Below are 15,138 nucleotides of genomic sequence, written 5' to 3'. Positions count from 1 at the left end.
GCCAGCATGGCCGTGGTCGAGATAAATCGAACGGACGTGGCCGAAGTCGAAGATCCTTTGGCCGCGGGCGAGGAAATGGTCGAGACCATGGACAGGACCGTGGCTCATTTGGACGAGGCCATGGTCGTGGCCGTGGATCTTCTTTCAAACCCCAACACTCGACTAAATCAGAGAAATACGTGTGCCATAGATGTGGAATGAGCAATCATTGGGCTAAGACTTGTAGGACTCCCAAGCATCTAGTTGACCTCTATTAAGAGAGCTTGAAAGGGAAGAATCCTGAAGCCCATATGACTTACCAAGATGATGAAAACGACTTCAATCATGAGAAGGACGATCTTATGGATTATGAAACTTCAGATTGTCTATAAAAAAAAAAAAAAAAAAAAAAAAACTATACATGCATTCTCTATTGATCTAGACTATGCCAAGATCAGTATGATAGAGGCAATAGTCATGGTAACCAGAATGGTTTACCCACGAAATTATACACTTTATGGTATGACCAGATTGGCCATCCTGGTCCAAAACATGATGCGAAATTGATATTGGACAGGGCACAAAGAGTTATCCCATAGAATCTCACGTGTGTAGCATGAACAAAATGGAAACTCATTAGGCCATGATGTCCCAAAGCACTTAAAGATTATAGTATGTCCATGAGGGGGCAGTGAGGACAAATCCACACATGTCCATACTATATATAGCTTGGCTGAATCCTTTTATAAATATGTATTGGCCATTACCCATAGGTCCAAACTCTCAGTCCAAGGCTTGGGGACACACGAATTAACTTGCATCTTAACTAATAAGCATCAGACCATTAAGTGAGCATAGATATTCTCATCTCAAATTTATTACGGGTCATGAGCCAGACATATAACATCTTGAGATATTTGGATAAGCCACCACAAATATATGTGCCGTCTAAGATGGATCCTTAGAAGAGGATGAGGATGGGGATATGTTGGATATGAATCTCCCACAAATAATGAAGTACCTTGAGCCAAATATGGGTGATCTATTTAGTGGCCAAGAACACGGATTGCAAAGTTTAATGGATCCGACTATCCAACATTATGGGGAGAAAATAATAAGCTGGTAAGAGAAACAGAATGGCATCGACCATCATTGTCTTGGCAAGATCCTCAGACTAAAGAATGTGAAATAGACGTCCAAAGATTATACATTTACAAAGCTAGCTAATCAAATGCCAGACACATTTACTGACCCGAAAAAGAATGACTAAGTCATATATAAACCAGCTTGTAAAGCACCAACTAAATTGATGTCCAAGAGAGACACAGTCAAGTTGCTACAGAGTTTATACAAGATAGACCAATAAGTTCCAAAAGATAAGAATCCTCGGAAACAAAAGAGAAAGGTGCATAGAATGATAAAACAAATCCGAGGTCAAGGAAACCATCCCAGACATAGAGATAAGGCTGGCCGTCTCTAAGGTACAGGTACCAAACAATGTAGCTTGGGACGCCAAGCTGCAAAGTATTAAAGGTCCTGATAATAATGAATCTCAATCGATTATATAATGTCTGGAACATAATGGAACACCATAAGGAATGTCGACATAAGATGATACAAGGTAGCCCTTGAATTTATGAATATAAGCGAGGATCATGAACCCACGTCAATATAAGAGTGTGCACTCGTAGAACAAATTGAATGGAAACGTGGAGTTAATTAGTTTAAAGAAGAAAGGTGTATTTGGCCATATGATTAAGACGCCATATGATGTTAAAACCAGTGGATATAAATGGGTCTTGTGAGGAATAGAAATCGTGAGATATAAAGCTAATGTTGCACAAGGCTTCTCACAAAGACCAGTAATAGATTATGAGGAGATATACTCTCATGTGGTAAATGCAACTACTTTTAAGATTTCTCATAAGTTTGGCTATATAAGAGAGAAAATTAGACTTGCAGCAAGTTGATGTAGTGACTGCATATTTATATGGTCCACTGGATAATGAAAGTACTAGATGGTATTGAGCTGAAAGTACAGCAAGTTCTCGAGAACAATATTGATAATCATTAAAGTATATGATCTGAATATCCTAGGAACCTCTGGATACAATTTCTCAAACAGTTGAATATCTCAAGAAAGAGTTTGAGATGAAAGATCTTGGAAAACAAAGTTTTGTTTGGGATTACAGCTTGAGTACATTAACAATGAAATCCTTGTGCATCAAATAGTATATACAGAAAAGAGTACTCAAGAGATTTAATATGGACCAGTCTCACCCATTATCTAGTACATGGGTGTGAGATCACTTGTTTTGGACACTGATCCATTCAGTCCAAAGGTGGATGATAAAGAAGTTCATTTAGTCCTGAGATGGACAGTGCAAAAGTATTGTTTTAGACACTGATCTGATTGGTCTATAAGAATGACGATGAAGAAGCCTTTGATTTTGGTTTATTTTATACTAACCAGCCCAAAGAGTGGTTATTTGGTTTTGTTGATTTGTTTTCAGACAAGCTATGTTTTACACATGGTGGTACACGCATATCACAGCAACATCATCCAAGATTTCGTGTGTGTGTATTTGAGGTCGATGACTCAATATGTTCGATCAGATTGTGGCATGGCCGATGGTAAAGAAGAACCAACTATCATGTTCGAGGACGAAGCATATTCTGCCCAAGATCTTCATCACCCACGGATTGCAGAAAATTGGAGAGGTCCCTTCAGTAATGTCCAAATCAGGGAGAGTAATGTGTGTTGTACTTTTTTTCCTTCACCATGGTTTTATCCCAATTGGGTTTTCCTGGTAAGGTTTTAATGAGGCAACATTAAAGTACATTACAAGCTCTAAATAGTTATGGCATCCAAGGAGGAGTGTTATGAACCAGATTGTGGATGGCTCATAACCAAAAGATTATGATTTGTAATCTTTTTATTTATCTATAACGGTGTAATCTCCTATATAAGAAACTTCTATGTTATGAATAAAGATAGACTTTTCCATTACTTTTATAACAAATAAAGATAGACTATTATATTACTTTTATAACAAATATAGATATAGACAAGCATAATCTCATAACTCATAAGCCATTAGAAAAACATTATCGCTTAGCTCCTTGGAATCTATATCAAAATATGAAAAGTCATGGCCCAACTGGAGGATTAACCTTATCCGTGGACCATGTGATGATGAGTGATGCGAAGACTCGAGATAAAGACAAGACTCAATCTCCACCAAAAAACTGATCAACTATGGCCACTAGGAACTATACTAAATGAGACATGCACCACACACACTCAAGAAATGACCAGTACCCACTTATAACATTTTAAGCAAAACAGACACCATACTTTAAAGTTTATTCAAGACATGCCAGTGGCGCATGCAGCGTTGGAGGATATGGGTCAGGGTCACATGCTCCCAATGTATTTGTGAAAATATGTTTTATGATTCTGATCATTTTAAGCTTCTATATAAAGAATAGATAGGAAAATAAGAGTAATAGATTTACATAAGTATTAAATTGTGAGTTGATTGCATATTTGATGTAGGATGTAATTAACCTATATCATGATAGCTTCGTGCTATTAGACTTCAAAGTTTAGGGACCAAACAAACTCATCCTTTTTTTTCTAACTAATAAATATATGTTGATTCTGCAATCATGTATAGCAGTGTTAATTATTTCAACACCCGCCATTGATGATACGCAGATAATAAGGCTACGAAAGTGCTTAGGCAAGACCATAGAGGTCACTATCAGTTCGTATACTATAAATAGGTATACAGTTTTAAAATTTGTTTGAACAAAGTTTCATGCTATCTCTCCTGTATTTCTAGCTTTCGTTGCAATTAACACAAAGCTTCATGTTATCTCTCTATCCTTGCAGTTATAACACTCCCATAGTCCTGTGTACATATTTGATTCAACCTTCATTCGATTTACAATTCCACAATAGTTAAGCAAATTAATCAATCTAAGCTTCTTTTCAATAACACCAAGTAATTAATAAGATTTCAATTTGTGACTAAAGGTATGTTTTCGTAAGTTTTTGTTTTTTATGTTTAGTATAGACTATAGAAAATACTAATGTTCAAAAGTTATAACTTAAGTAAGGGGTTATCAGTTCGAGTTTCAATTTCAACACAGGCGAAGAAACTAGACATTCTCAGAGATGAATGATAAGACTTAAACCACGAGTTACAGTTGAAATCATTTTCTCTTAATTACATAATTAACTTTGAATTCGATAACAGCTTCGACTAAGCCTAACACACTCCAACCAGTGCAAGATCTCAGCGTTAGGGTCTCTCTCGATTACCACATTAGTCGCGGTGATCTGCATACCTCCTCTGTACAAGCCGACGCGGCCACGAACGCGAGCTACGGCTCCGATTCTGATGTCTCTTGCTTGTCTACGAGCGACCCTTGAGTGCAGAAGAATCGTCGATGAGTCGAACCGGTGGAAGTAAGGAGAAGTGAGTTGGTTGAGCCACATGATGCACGTGACGCAGCCAGTGCCATCGTCAACGCTGAACTTGAGGAACTTCTCGGCCATGTCGCGAGAGACGATCGTGCCCACTGTCTCTACGCGTGAGACCCACGAGATAGCACCCAGCGAGAAACAGTTGGCTTCTGTCGGTGATGGTGTCAGGCGGTGGATGTCACGTGTCATGAGTTTCGCGTGTGTGTTTTGCTGGGATCGATCCATGGCTGGACAGAGACCATAACAATGAAGATTAGTGCGGGAAAACGTTAAACAATATTCAAAAAAAAAAATTTAACTGAAAATACTTCTACAAGTAGCAATTATGTGTGGAAATAAATATATGTCCTAGTTTTGATAAGTAGTTTATTCAGATGACATTACTATTTTTATTTTTAATGTGATTAAAGAAAGTTTTTCTGTTACTTAATTGTTTTGCATACTGATTCAACACCACCGGTTTGGCTACCTGAACCGATGGTTTCCTCTTAGAGTAGTTTCCTCTGTTGTCAAAAAAAAAAAAAAAAAATTGTTATGCGTACTCAAGAGATCTGAAGTTTAGCGTAGTTGTTTGAAATAAATTATTGCGTAATTTACTCTACTTTATTAAGAATTAAAAAGTACTAAAGTATAGTGTTGAGAAGAAACTATCTCATGGAAGATGACGATTTTGAAATCTTACGACATGATGCAGACCGGCACCCAGTAAGATTTCCAAGGAATTAGACATGTTTACAACTTTACAAAAGTCTAAAAAGACTGCATAACTAGTTTTTTTTTAATGACAACTTCTAGAATTTCATGAATTATTAAAGCTAAACTCCATTAATTTTTCTTTTTCCAGACAAAAACAAATGATCTTGACAGTCACCTACTTGAGCAACTAGTTCTCGTGTAATAGCTACATCACCATGGGTTAGATGTTATCATTTAAATCTAAATAAACTTTGTTATTCCACCATTTTTTATGTTACTTATAGAGATCATCATAAACAATAGTGTGTGGAGTCGCTGATCAAACAAAACTCCACTGACACTGTTTATTTTTAACTACCCCTTCCAGGACATACATTTCTGTAAATTTGAATAAAGAAAGGGAATATACATTTTATTTGATTCAAGTACTATCTATGAATAGAGTGGAGATGAATAAATGATGAAAGCAAGAAAACAAAAGCAGGAGAAAACTACTAAATGGTACCATGTTATTTTCAACTTTACCTTTGCTTCAGAGGCAGAGAATCTCAAAAATTCACAAAGCCACAATAAATGCCTTTAGAGGTGATTCATGTTTCCTTTGTGTGTGTGTTTTTTTTTTCGTGAACTCATGTTTAATACTTCAGTACACCATCTTGTGACTCCAATTTATAATTTTGTTATGAAAATGTGAAATAAATAAACGAGTGAAATCAGTTTATAAAGTTAGAGGATTTAGAGCGAAAACTATTTTACAGAGAAAGGGATTCCAGCCACACTCATACGTGGACGTACGAGGTGGATTTAGAGTGGGTGAGGGATGACTATTACTTGAGAGGCAAGCCATTAACGTACCTAATGGTTCAATCCTTACTAACTTAAAGTTAATGAAGCTTCAGTATAATAAATTATCTTTACTTCTTATGTGATTAGGAAGGCTAAGTAAAGTATTTGCTTACCTCTAACTTATTTGCGGGCCAGAGGATCTTTTAACTTAGTCTGCAATTTAGAAAAGGAGTAAAATTAATATAAGAAATGAGACATCCGATGCGCATCAAAGCATAGCTATTCCTGAACATAATCATTCAAGTGATGACCTTAGTCACTAACTTAATGGACAGTGTGTATGTAGGTCCAAATTTTAATACGGCTCACTAGAAAAGAAGGGGTCACACATGAGCCTACTCTTATTCTGTGACTGTACTTGTAATTTGCAATTAACCACACGCAAAAGTGAACATCAAAGGATTAGGTGAATATATATAACTTCCTTGAGACGTAACAGAAAAGCAAGTGATATAAAGGAGAAAAATTCCCCTAAAGAAAAACTAACCCAATCCCACATCTACTAGGGAAAACAGGGGTAGATATGTTACCAAATGGGGAGGATGATTCGGATCTTATGCGTCTGGTGAAGGAGCTTCAAGCTTCTGACAATGAGAGGAAATCAATGTTATGGAAAAAGTTGCAGAGCTCATATGATGGTGGCAACACAGACGCATCTAATCTGAAAGCGCCAGAGAGTATCAAATCCAACATAAAGAGTCATGAGGGAAAGAATCCAAACCTGAAGCCAACGGTCAAAGAACAATCTACAGCAATAAAGCCGCCGCCGCCTCCGCCACTTCCATCAAAGACAACACTTGGCAAAAGGTCCGTGCGTCGTGCTCCAGAAGTTGTGGAGCTGTATCGTGCCCTCACGAAGAGAGAGTCGCAACAAGATCAATCAGAACGGAGTCTCGTCTCCTGCATTCAGCGCAAACATGATTGGTGAGATTGAGAGCCGCTCCAAATCATATGTGTATTTTATTACTATGGCGACCAACGAACCCGAGCACGAGCACAGAGACGTTGAAGAAGCTGGAGCTAACGAGGACGAGGACACCGGAGCTCAGGTCGCTCCGATCGTTAGGCTAGAGGAGGTTGCCGTCACTACCGGCGAGGAAGACGAAGACGCCGTCCTCGATCTGTAAGTCTAACGAGATTTGCGATCTAATCGAATTTCCTAGGGACTCTTGAGACTTGTTGATTGAAAAAAATTGTTTGTGTGAATCTAAGGAAATCGAAGCTGTATCGGTTCGATAAGGAGGCGAATCAGTGGAAGGAGAGAGGTGCTGGTACTGTGAAGCTCTTGAAGCATAAGAGCACTGGCAAGATTCGTCTCGTCATGAGGCAATCGAAAACTCTCAAGATCTGTGCTAATCACTTCGGTAAATCTCCGTTTAGATTTTACTTTATGTGGTTTAAGTTTCCTTTGGATCGGTATTTAAGTTACTCTTTACTCATTGTATCTACACCTTTGGAACTTGTGCAGTTACACAGGGCATGAGTGTTCAAGAACACGTTGGAAATGAAAAGTCTTGTGTATGGCACGCTCGTGACTTTGCTGATGGTGAACTCAAGGATGAGCTTTTCTGCATCCGATTTGCTTCTATTGAGAGTGAGTTTGACATTAACTGCCATGCCATATCTTATATTAGTCTCCACTTTCTGATTACAACTCGTGTCAATGCCATGCCCGTTATTCATCTTGCTTTGGCTTATATACTGTCAGTAGATAACTGGTTGCACTTAAGTTAGGGTCTTAGATTACTAATGGATCTTGAACTTTTCTTTGTGGCTACTTGTTTTTGGAAGATCTCAACTCAAAGATTTCATTTTGGGCTGGTTTTGAGCTCTCAATTGCTTTGTTTTTTTCCTTTCCAAAAAGTATTACTCTCTCTTCACTGTGTATTTAACCTTGGTAATAACAGAGTTATCGTGTTCAAGAGTTGTCTATTGCTGCTAGATTATGTTTACGTTACGTTAGAAAGAGCCAAAGAACTTGAGGGAGTTAGGCATGTGTTTCTGCTGCAACTAGTTTGATATGCTATTAACCGAAAAGTTTAGGCAGTGGTCTACTTTTTTATATATTGGGGTGTATCTTTTCAATTGTTTCTGTGCTTGATAATGCCATGAACCGAGAAGTTTTTGTAATAAAGTCTTGTTATCCTTGTCAGACTGCAAAGCATTTATGCAGAAGTTCAACGAAGTTGCTGAATCTGAAGTAGAGAAAGAAGAGAGCAGAGATGCCTCTGACACCGCTGGTCTTCTCGAGAAGCTAACCGTCGAAGAGACAAAAACAGAGGAGAAACCTGTGGAGAAGGAGAAGACTGAAGTGGAAGCAGATGAAAAGAAAAAAGACGAGCCAGAGAAAGCGGGTGAAGAAAAGAAAACCGAGGAGGCTAGTCCCTCAACTTAAGTTGCATCAAAGTTTACGCTCCCCAGATCTTGGCGAGACATTATAGCCTATAAGTGTTAGATGCATCTCTCTCGAGTCTACCATTGTCTGGGCACTATCTATCTACACATGTTTTGTCCAGTCATATCGCTTGTGGTCGGGTTTTGCAGTGTCGTTTTTGGGTCTTTAGTTTTTGAGTCTGAAAGAGTCGGTCGAATGATATGAGAGATTCAGGGGAGAGGTTTACTTATATAAGTACATTGGATTTAATTGTTTTATGATTTTTTTTTGCATGGTCTTATTATATGGGGGATAGAGATGATATTCGTTCACAAACCAAGTTTTCTAATATGTTTTTTTTCTGACAAGTAAAATTCCATTCAGAAATCGAATTAAAGCCACATGCTTTATTATGCTCTATACCCAAAAGGGTTACTCAAACTGTTCACACGGAATCAATAAGACAACAAACCACCATGTACTAAATTGGGTTTGGTGAATCAGCATACATTTTGGCTATGATACAAAATACTAGGCCTGGGCATAATATCCGTAACCTGAAATCCGAACTGAACCCGAACCGAAAAACCTGATCCGTATCCAGTCCGAAATGTAAAAAATATTTGAATAAATCTTGTAAGGTGGTACAAAACATATCCGAACCCGAAGTGTTATTAACCGAACCCGAACGGGTAACCCGAAAAACCGAAAAAATCGAAAAATCCGAAAAGATATCCGAAGAAACCGATCTGAATGTCCAAAATAATATACAATATAATTATATAAAACATGAATATATACTTCAAATATTCAATTTCATATTTATTTTGAAATGTTATCTAACAATAATTATTTAAAATTTTAAATAACTACCTTAAATACTTAATTATATATTTCTTATGTTTTATTTTTAAATTTTAGATTTTATTTCGGGTCTATCCGAACCGATCCGATATAACCCGAATCCGAATGATATATGATTACTTTATGGGTTCTATGATGTGATACAAAACCGAGTCGAACCCGATGTGTTATATCCGAACCCGATCCGTACTTGCAAATTAACTAGAATGAGACCTAAGAGGTGTTATAAAAAAGAACCGAAATCTGGAAAACCCGATCCGAACGCCAACGGGTACCCGAACGCCAAAACGCCAACGGGTACCCGAACGCCCAACCCTACAAAATACCAAAAACGAATTAGATGGCTAAGATATGTCAACACTAGTTAAAGTATAAATATCTATTAGACTTTTCCAAGTCAAACAGTCAACCACTTGTGCCGCTTTTAATCCTCAGACCGCTTTCATATTTGTTTTATTTTTAAATAAAGTTCTTATATAATAAATAAGGTCAGTTATAAATATGGTGCGGAATTAGTTATAAATATGATTAGGTACAAATATGGCAAGCGAATTAATTAAGGATAAAAAATATTTTAAAAATAATAGGTTATAAATATAGTAAGCGAATTAATTAAGAAATTCAAGTTAGATAATGAAATTCTATTGTAAATAATTCTAAAAATTATAGGTAGAATCACAGTAGAGATTCTGTTTTAATAGTTTAAATATCGAATTTATTTATATGCATAACAAACGGGAAAATAATGTGAGTACTACACATAAAACTAAACAAAAAACACGATGATGGGCTTGAGAAGAACACCGTTGGTTTTATACATTCTCTTCATCTTTCATCTTCATCACGATTTCACTTCCGTTAGCTCACGCTCTTCCTCACTTGATACGAACAAAGAGAGTCTTCATCTAAATGAGTCAAAACCAGTTGTTCATGTGTTTGAAGGAAAGGCTCGAGAGTTAGCTTTCGTTGCAAACGAAGAGGCAGTGGAGGAGCTGGTGGAGGCGGCGGTAGCAGCACGAGTGGAGGAGATGGGGGCAGCAGTGGTAGCAGCACGAGTGGAGGAGGTGGTGGCGGCCATAGCAGCGTGGGAGGAGGAGGTGTAAGCTGTCAAAGCTGGTCAAACGGCGGAGGACGTTTTGGTTCGAGTTATGCTGGTCGTAACGGTACTCGTGGATCGCATCGTTCAAGCGGCAGCCAGAATATTCGAAGGGCAGTATGTGCGGCCGGTTGGTTGGGTTTATCTATTTTAGTCAGTTTAATATTGGCTTAGAAAGATTTATGTATTGGTTCACCATTTTAATTTGGGGTGCATATGTGTTGAAGTCCGGTCTGGTTTGGTCTGAGATTGATTGAAGCTAATGGTCTTTTTTTTTTCTTGTCATCGATTGGAGCTAATGGTCTTTTTTTGTTTGTCATCGATTGGGGCTAATGGTCAGTTGTGTTTCGGTTGTTTACTATGCTGTATGCACGGTTTGTAAAGTGTTAACTATATCTTGACAACTACAACCGCACAGATATTTTTTCAATTTATATACATAGATATTTATTTTAAATCATTGGTGGTATACATTTTTAACGTTAATTATATATATAAATATTTATATAACTATTTCAAATACAATAATTTCATAGTTTATATGTTATAATTAATCAATTGTTTAAGATCGTTACATGCATTTTTCGCTTCTTATTATATATTTATCTTATTGTGTTTGCATTTAGTTAATGAAAAATTTAATATATGCATGAAAATACATATCTGAAAATTGTTTTGTGTTTAATTTATATTAAATTCTGACTCACCGTCCTTCAAAGCTGAATTTTCTTTTAGCAATATTTTTTACGTTTATTCAATTTAGATAATATATTATTGTATATACAAAATTTTAAGATATGTAAATTTTTTTATACATGTATTATATAGTTTGCGAATATTAAGCTGTTATGTCATCATATTATATTTTTAACATAAATATTTATATTTATGAAAATAAATTTATGAATTTAATATAATTTATCATATTTAGTTCAATATAATAGTTTATTTTAACATGATTTATTATTATTATAAAATATATAAAAATAAAATAGAATTTATCATATTTAGTTCAATATAATAATATTCTATTTAAAATTAAACTATATCATTATTAAAGTAGTTACAAAGATTTTATATTATTAGCTTTAGTGAATATATGGAACTTACCAACATAATTTCTGGTTTTATTTCTAAATTTGAAATTTATATATGGAAGTTAAATTAAATTGGACCTACATAATAGAGAAGAAATATTTGAAGATACTGTTAAGAACAAAAAAAAAGTATTTTTAAAAGAGAAACTATAATATTTGTACGTACAAACTAATTTTGTAGTAAATATTTTTATTTGAAACAGAAAAGATATCTCTTTCTAACAAAATCTTTTAAAAATCTTTATCAGATGTATTTTGAAAATTAATCAATTTAAATTGTTATTATCATGAGAATAAAATTAAAATATTTATATGATTTAATTTTTGTTCATCAATCAAAATAAATTTAATTTGAAATTCTAATTATATTTTATAATAAATAAAATTAAAGTTAATTAATTTTTGAAAATAAATTGTATCCTGGTTCTGAAAATATTTTCTTAGAATTATCTTAAACAATATTTATTTGTATTTTAAATAAAAGATAAAGATATTAAAAGATATGATGATTAAGTTATGTAAAACTTGATAAACTTTATAGAGAAAGGTCCAAAAAAAAAAAATCACACATGAACAAAGTCATGACTTCTGTTTTAATATATAAGATTTAATATATAAGATTTAATATATAAGATTATATTCAATTAGTATATTTGTGAAATTTCGTAAAGCTGAAATTAAACATTCTCAACACCAAGGCTTTGACTATATCATATGTCACATTTAAAGTAAATAATCAAGGAGAAAAATTAATTCATACTCCCTCCGTTCTTAAATATAAGATGTTCTAAATAAAACCAGCTTATTAAAAAAATTACTTTTTATCTAAAAAGTATTATTAAAACTATTCAACCAATTACAAAATAGAACTATTAAATTTGATTGGTTATACAGATTTTGATAAAGTTAAAGCTATCTAGAAATACAAAAACATCTTACATATTGAAACATAAAATTTCTTCTAAACATCTTATATTCTGGAACGGAGGGAGTATTATTTACTGAAAATTTTAATTTTCTTTTATTTCCTTTAGTTACTGGTCAAATAAAGTAAAATACATACATAAATTTACTATATCTCAAACAATAGTAAATATAATTATCATTTCTCCCATTCTTATTTTCCTTTAGTTTGCGATTATATATTAATTAAAATTTCCACCATACATGTCACATGTTTACGTACAGATTTCCAATGTATTTGTGAAAAATACTTTAAGATAAGGATCATTTAAGTTTCTATGTAAAGAATAAAAATGAACATATATTAAAAACCATTTTAGCCCTTCCTTTTCCTTCCCTGAAGCTTCAATCAACCCTTTTGTTACCTCTCATTTCTCTCGCAGACCTCCACTAAAACGTTTCCGTTCCTTACCCCCATCTTCAGCTTCAAACACTAACCCTTAGCTTCAAACACTAACCCTTTTTCCATTGTTCTTTCATTACCCCTCTCAAATTCTTTTATGCTCCTTTACCCTATTTTGTCCTCTAACCCTACTATTTCTTTTGATACCCGAGGTTCTTCCACTCTTTTGGAGGATCCTCATCCTACACCCCAATGAGTGTTAAGCTCTTTTTTTGGAATGTCTGTGGCCTAAATGACCCGGATAAGCATAGACCTTTTATATTATGGCTTCATCAAAATAAACCTGTTTTCGGTGCAATCCTAGAATCACATATAAAAAAAACCTTTTTTGAGTCCTATTATCTCTAATCTCTGCACGGGCTGGTGTTATTCCTCTAATCACCTCTCTGATGAAGATGGACGCATCATCCTAATATGGCGAGATAGTATAAAAGTTCAAGTGCTAAACCAATATCGACAATGCATTACGTGCAAACTAGACTTTCCTCACCAACCTCCTGTCATCCACTCTACTATCTATGCTTCTAACCTCAGTGCTGAGCGCGTTGATCTTTGGGCAGAGCTGATACAACTGCATAGTGACCTCGATTTGGATAACCACAATTGGATTATAGGGGGAGATCTAAACCAGATTATTCATCCCTGCGAGCATTCCAGCCCTCATGTTGTTGTCTCAGACGGCTTAATGTATCAGCTCCAAGACTGCTTCTTGCAAATGGGTGTGTTTGATCTTCGGTACATTGGCCCCTGTCATACGTGGACAAACAATCAGCCAGATACACCTATTGCAAAAAAGCTTGACAGATTGCTTGTTAACACTAAAACCATCATATCTTTCCCCCACACCTTAGCCTCCTTCCTACCACCTATCTTCTCTGACCATTCACCTTGTATCATTGATATAGCCTTCTCCCTCCCAAAAACCGGTACCAAACCCTTTAAATTCCAAAACTACTTAACCAAACACCCTATGTTTGCTCAGCTAATACATGATGCTTGGATTCAAGCCGGAAACAAGTGCCAAACTCTTGCTCAGCTGTGTTTGAAACTAAAGTTCATAAAGAGAGATCTAAAGAGACTAAACAGTGAGAACTACTCAAAAATACAAGAGAGAGTGAGTGAAATTTACAGTTTGTTGCAATTTGCGCAGGTGCAGGCTTTTCAAGATCCCTCTCCAGTCTCCTTTCAAGCGGAGAAAGACCTACATCAGAAATGGAAATTTTTACGAGAAATAGAAGAGTTGTTCTTCAAGCAGAAGTCAAGAATCACTTGGTTAAGAGAAGGAGACCTGAACACAACTTACTTCATGCGCATATGTCAAACAAGAGCCAGCTACAACGCCATTAGAGCTTTCCTCACCGGCTCAGACACATGGATCACTGACCCGATGCAAATGAGTGCTCATGCTGTCGATCACTTCCAGTCAGTGCTTGCACCCGTCGCCTACTACCCGCCTCCTCTCTACTCTTCGCCGGCATGGTTTGTTGAGATGACTGATTTTTCCTTTCCGGTTGAGTTCCTGCAGCAGATGATATCAATCCCAACATCAGAGGAAATAAAGTCATGTATGTTCAAGCTAAATCCTAACAAGGCTCCGGGGCCGGATGGACTCACCTCAGCATTCTTTAAAGCTTCTTGGGATACTGTGGGTGCAGAAGTGGTGTCAGCGATAAAAAACTTTTTTGCCACAAAGTTCTTGTCGGCTACAGCTAACGCAACTATCTTGTCATTGATACCTAAATTCCCTGGTGCAAGTAGGATAAGAGACTTCAGGCCTATATCGTGTCTCAACACAATTTACAAAGTAATCTCAAGGCTCATGGTCAAGCGTCTAAAACCTATCCTGCCTACTCTGATCCTACAGAGTCAAACGACTTTCATTAAGGGGCGCTTACTGGTTGAAAACACTACACTTGCTGGTGAACTAATTAATGGGTATCAAAAGAAGAAGGGAGCTAGACGAATTACCATTAAGGTTGACATTGCCAAAGCTTTTGACACACTATCGTGGGAGTTTCTGTTCTCTTGCCTCTATGGACTTCAACTTCCTCATCAATTCATTGACTGGCTCAAATCATGTATCTGCACATCAAGTTTCATGGTGGGATACAATGGATCAGTCAATGGTTATTTCAAAGGAAAGAGAAGCCTCAGACAGGGAGATCCCCTCTCACCCTATCTTTTTGTGATGGTCATGAGTATTCTATCTCACATGTTGAACAGGGCAGCAAGGCAGAATGGTTTCAAATATCACTCTCAATGCAAATCCACAAAATTGACTCACCTTTCATTTGCAGATGATTTGTTGATATTTATAGATGGGTC

The 15,138-nt window shown here is 36.0% G+C and overlaps 2 protein-coding genes and 1 pseudogene across 8 annotated transcripts; 2 read left to right on the top strand and 1 right to left on the bottom strand.

Moving 5' to 3' along the window:
- Positions 1-4,072: 4,072 nt before the first annotated feature.
- LOC125591761 (CST complex subunit STN1-like) lies at positions 4,073-6,916 on the bottom strand. Of its 7 annotated transcripts, none has more exons than XM_048766588.1 (5): positions 6,738-6,916; positions 6,547-6,600; positions 6,130-6,169; positions 4,901-4,977; positions 4,073-4,701 (listed from the first exon to the last, which is right to left on the bottom strand). In XM_048766588.1, the coding sequence occupies exon 5, from the start codon at positions 4,697-4,699 to the stop codon at positions 4,223-4,225; it is 477 nt and encodes a 158-aa protein (XP_048622545.1). In that variant the 5' UTR covers positions 4,700-4,701; positions 4,901-4,977; positions 6,130-6,169; positions 6,547-6,600; positions 6,738-6,916; the 3' UTR covers positions 4,073-4,222. The 7 variants fall into 7 exon arrangements, with proteins under 7 accessions (XP_048622545.1, XP_048622548.1, XP_048622547.1 ...); XM_048766591.1 differs by having other exon boundaries at positions 4,918-4,977; XM_048766590.1 differs by having other exon boundaries at positions 4,944-4,977.
- On the top strand, positions 6,905-8,712 carry LOC106362228 (ran-binding protein 1 homolog a-like). The gene is made up of 4 exons (XM_048766584.1): positions 6,905-7,139; positions 7,229-7,380; positions 7,485-7,610; positions 8,170-8,712. The coding sequence occupies exons 1-4, from the start codon at positions 6,934-6,936 to the stop codon at positions 8,409-8,411; spliced, it is 726 nt and encodes a 241-aa protein (XP_048622541.1). The 5' UTR covers positions 6,905-6,933; the 3' UTR covers positions 8,412-8,712.
- A 624-nt stretch (positions 8,713-9,336) lies between these two features.
- Positions 9,337-11,166, top strand: LOC125591760 (annotated as a pseudogene).
- The last annotated feature ends 3,972 nt before the right edge of the window (positions 11,167-15,138 follow it).

Source organism: Brassica napus, chromosome C8 (genome assembly GCF_020379485.1).
Source record: "Brassica napus cultivar Da-Ae chromosome C8, Da-Ae, whole genome shotgun sequence".
NCBI lineage: Eukaryota > Viridiplantae > Streptophyta > Magnoliopsida > Brassicales > Brassicaceae > Brassica > Brassica napus.
Note: the sequence above shows the minus strand (reverse complement) of the source record. Positions and strands in the feature narration are given on the sequence as shown.

Bases quoted from the DNA above. Each gene is read 5' to 3' on its own strand.
- LOC125591761 (XM_048766588.1), bottom strand. From the start codon at position 4,699: ATGGATCGATCCCAGCAAAACACACACGCGAAACTCATGACACGTGAC.
- LOC106362228 (XM_048766584.1), top strand. From the start codon at position 6,934: ATGATTGGTGAGATTGAGAGCCGCTCCAAATCATATGTGTATTTTATT. The intron at 7,381-7,484 runs GTAAATCTCCGT...GAACTTGTGCAG, and splicing joins GATCTGTGCTAATCACTTCG to TTACACAGGGCATGAGTGTT. The intron at 7,611-8,169 runs GTGAGTTTGACA...TATCCTTGTCAG, and splicing joins CCGATTTGCTTCTATTGAGA to ACTGCAAAGCATTTATGCAG.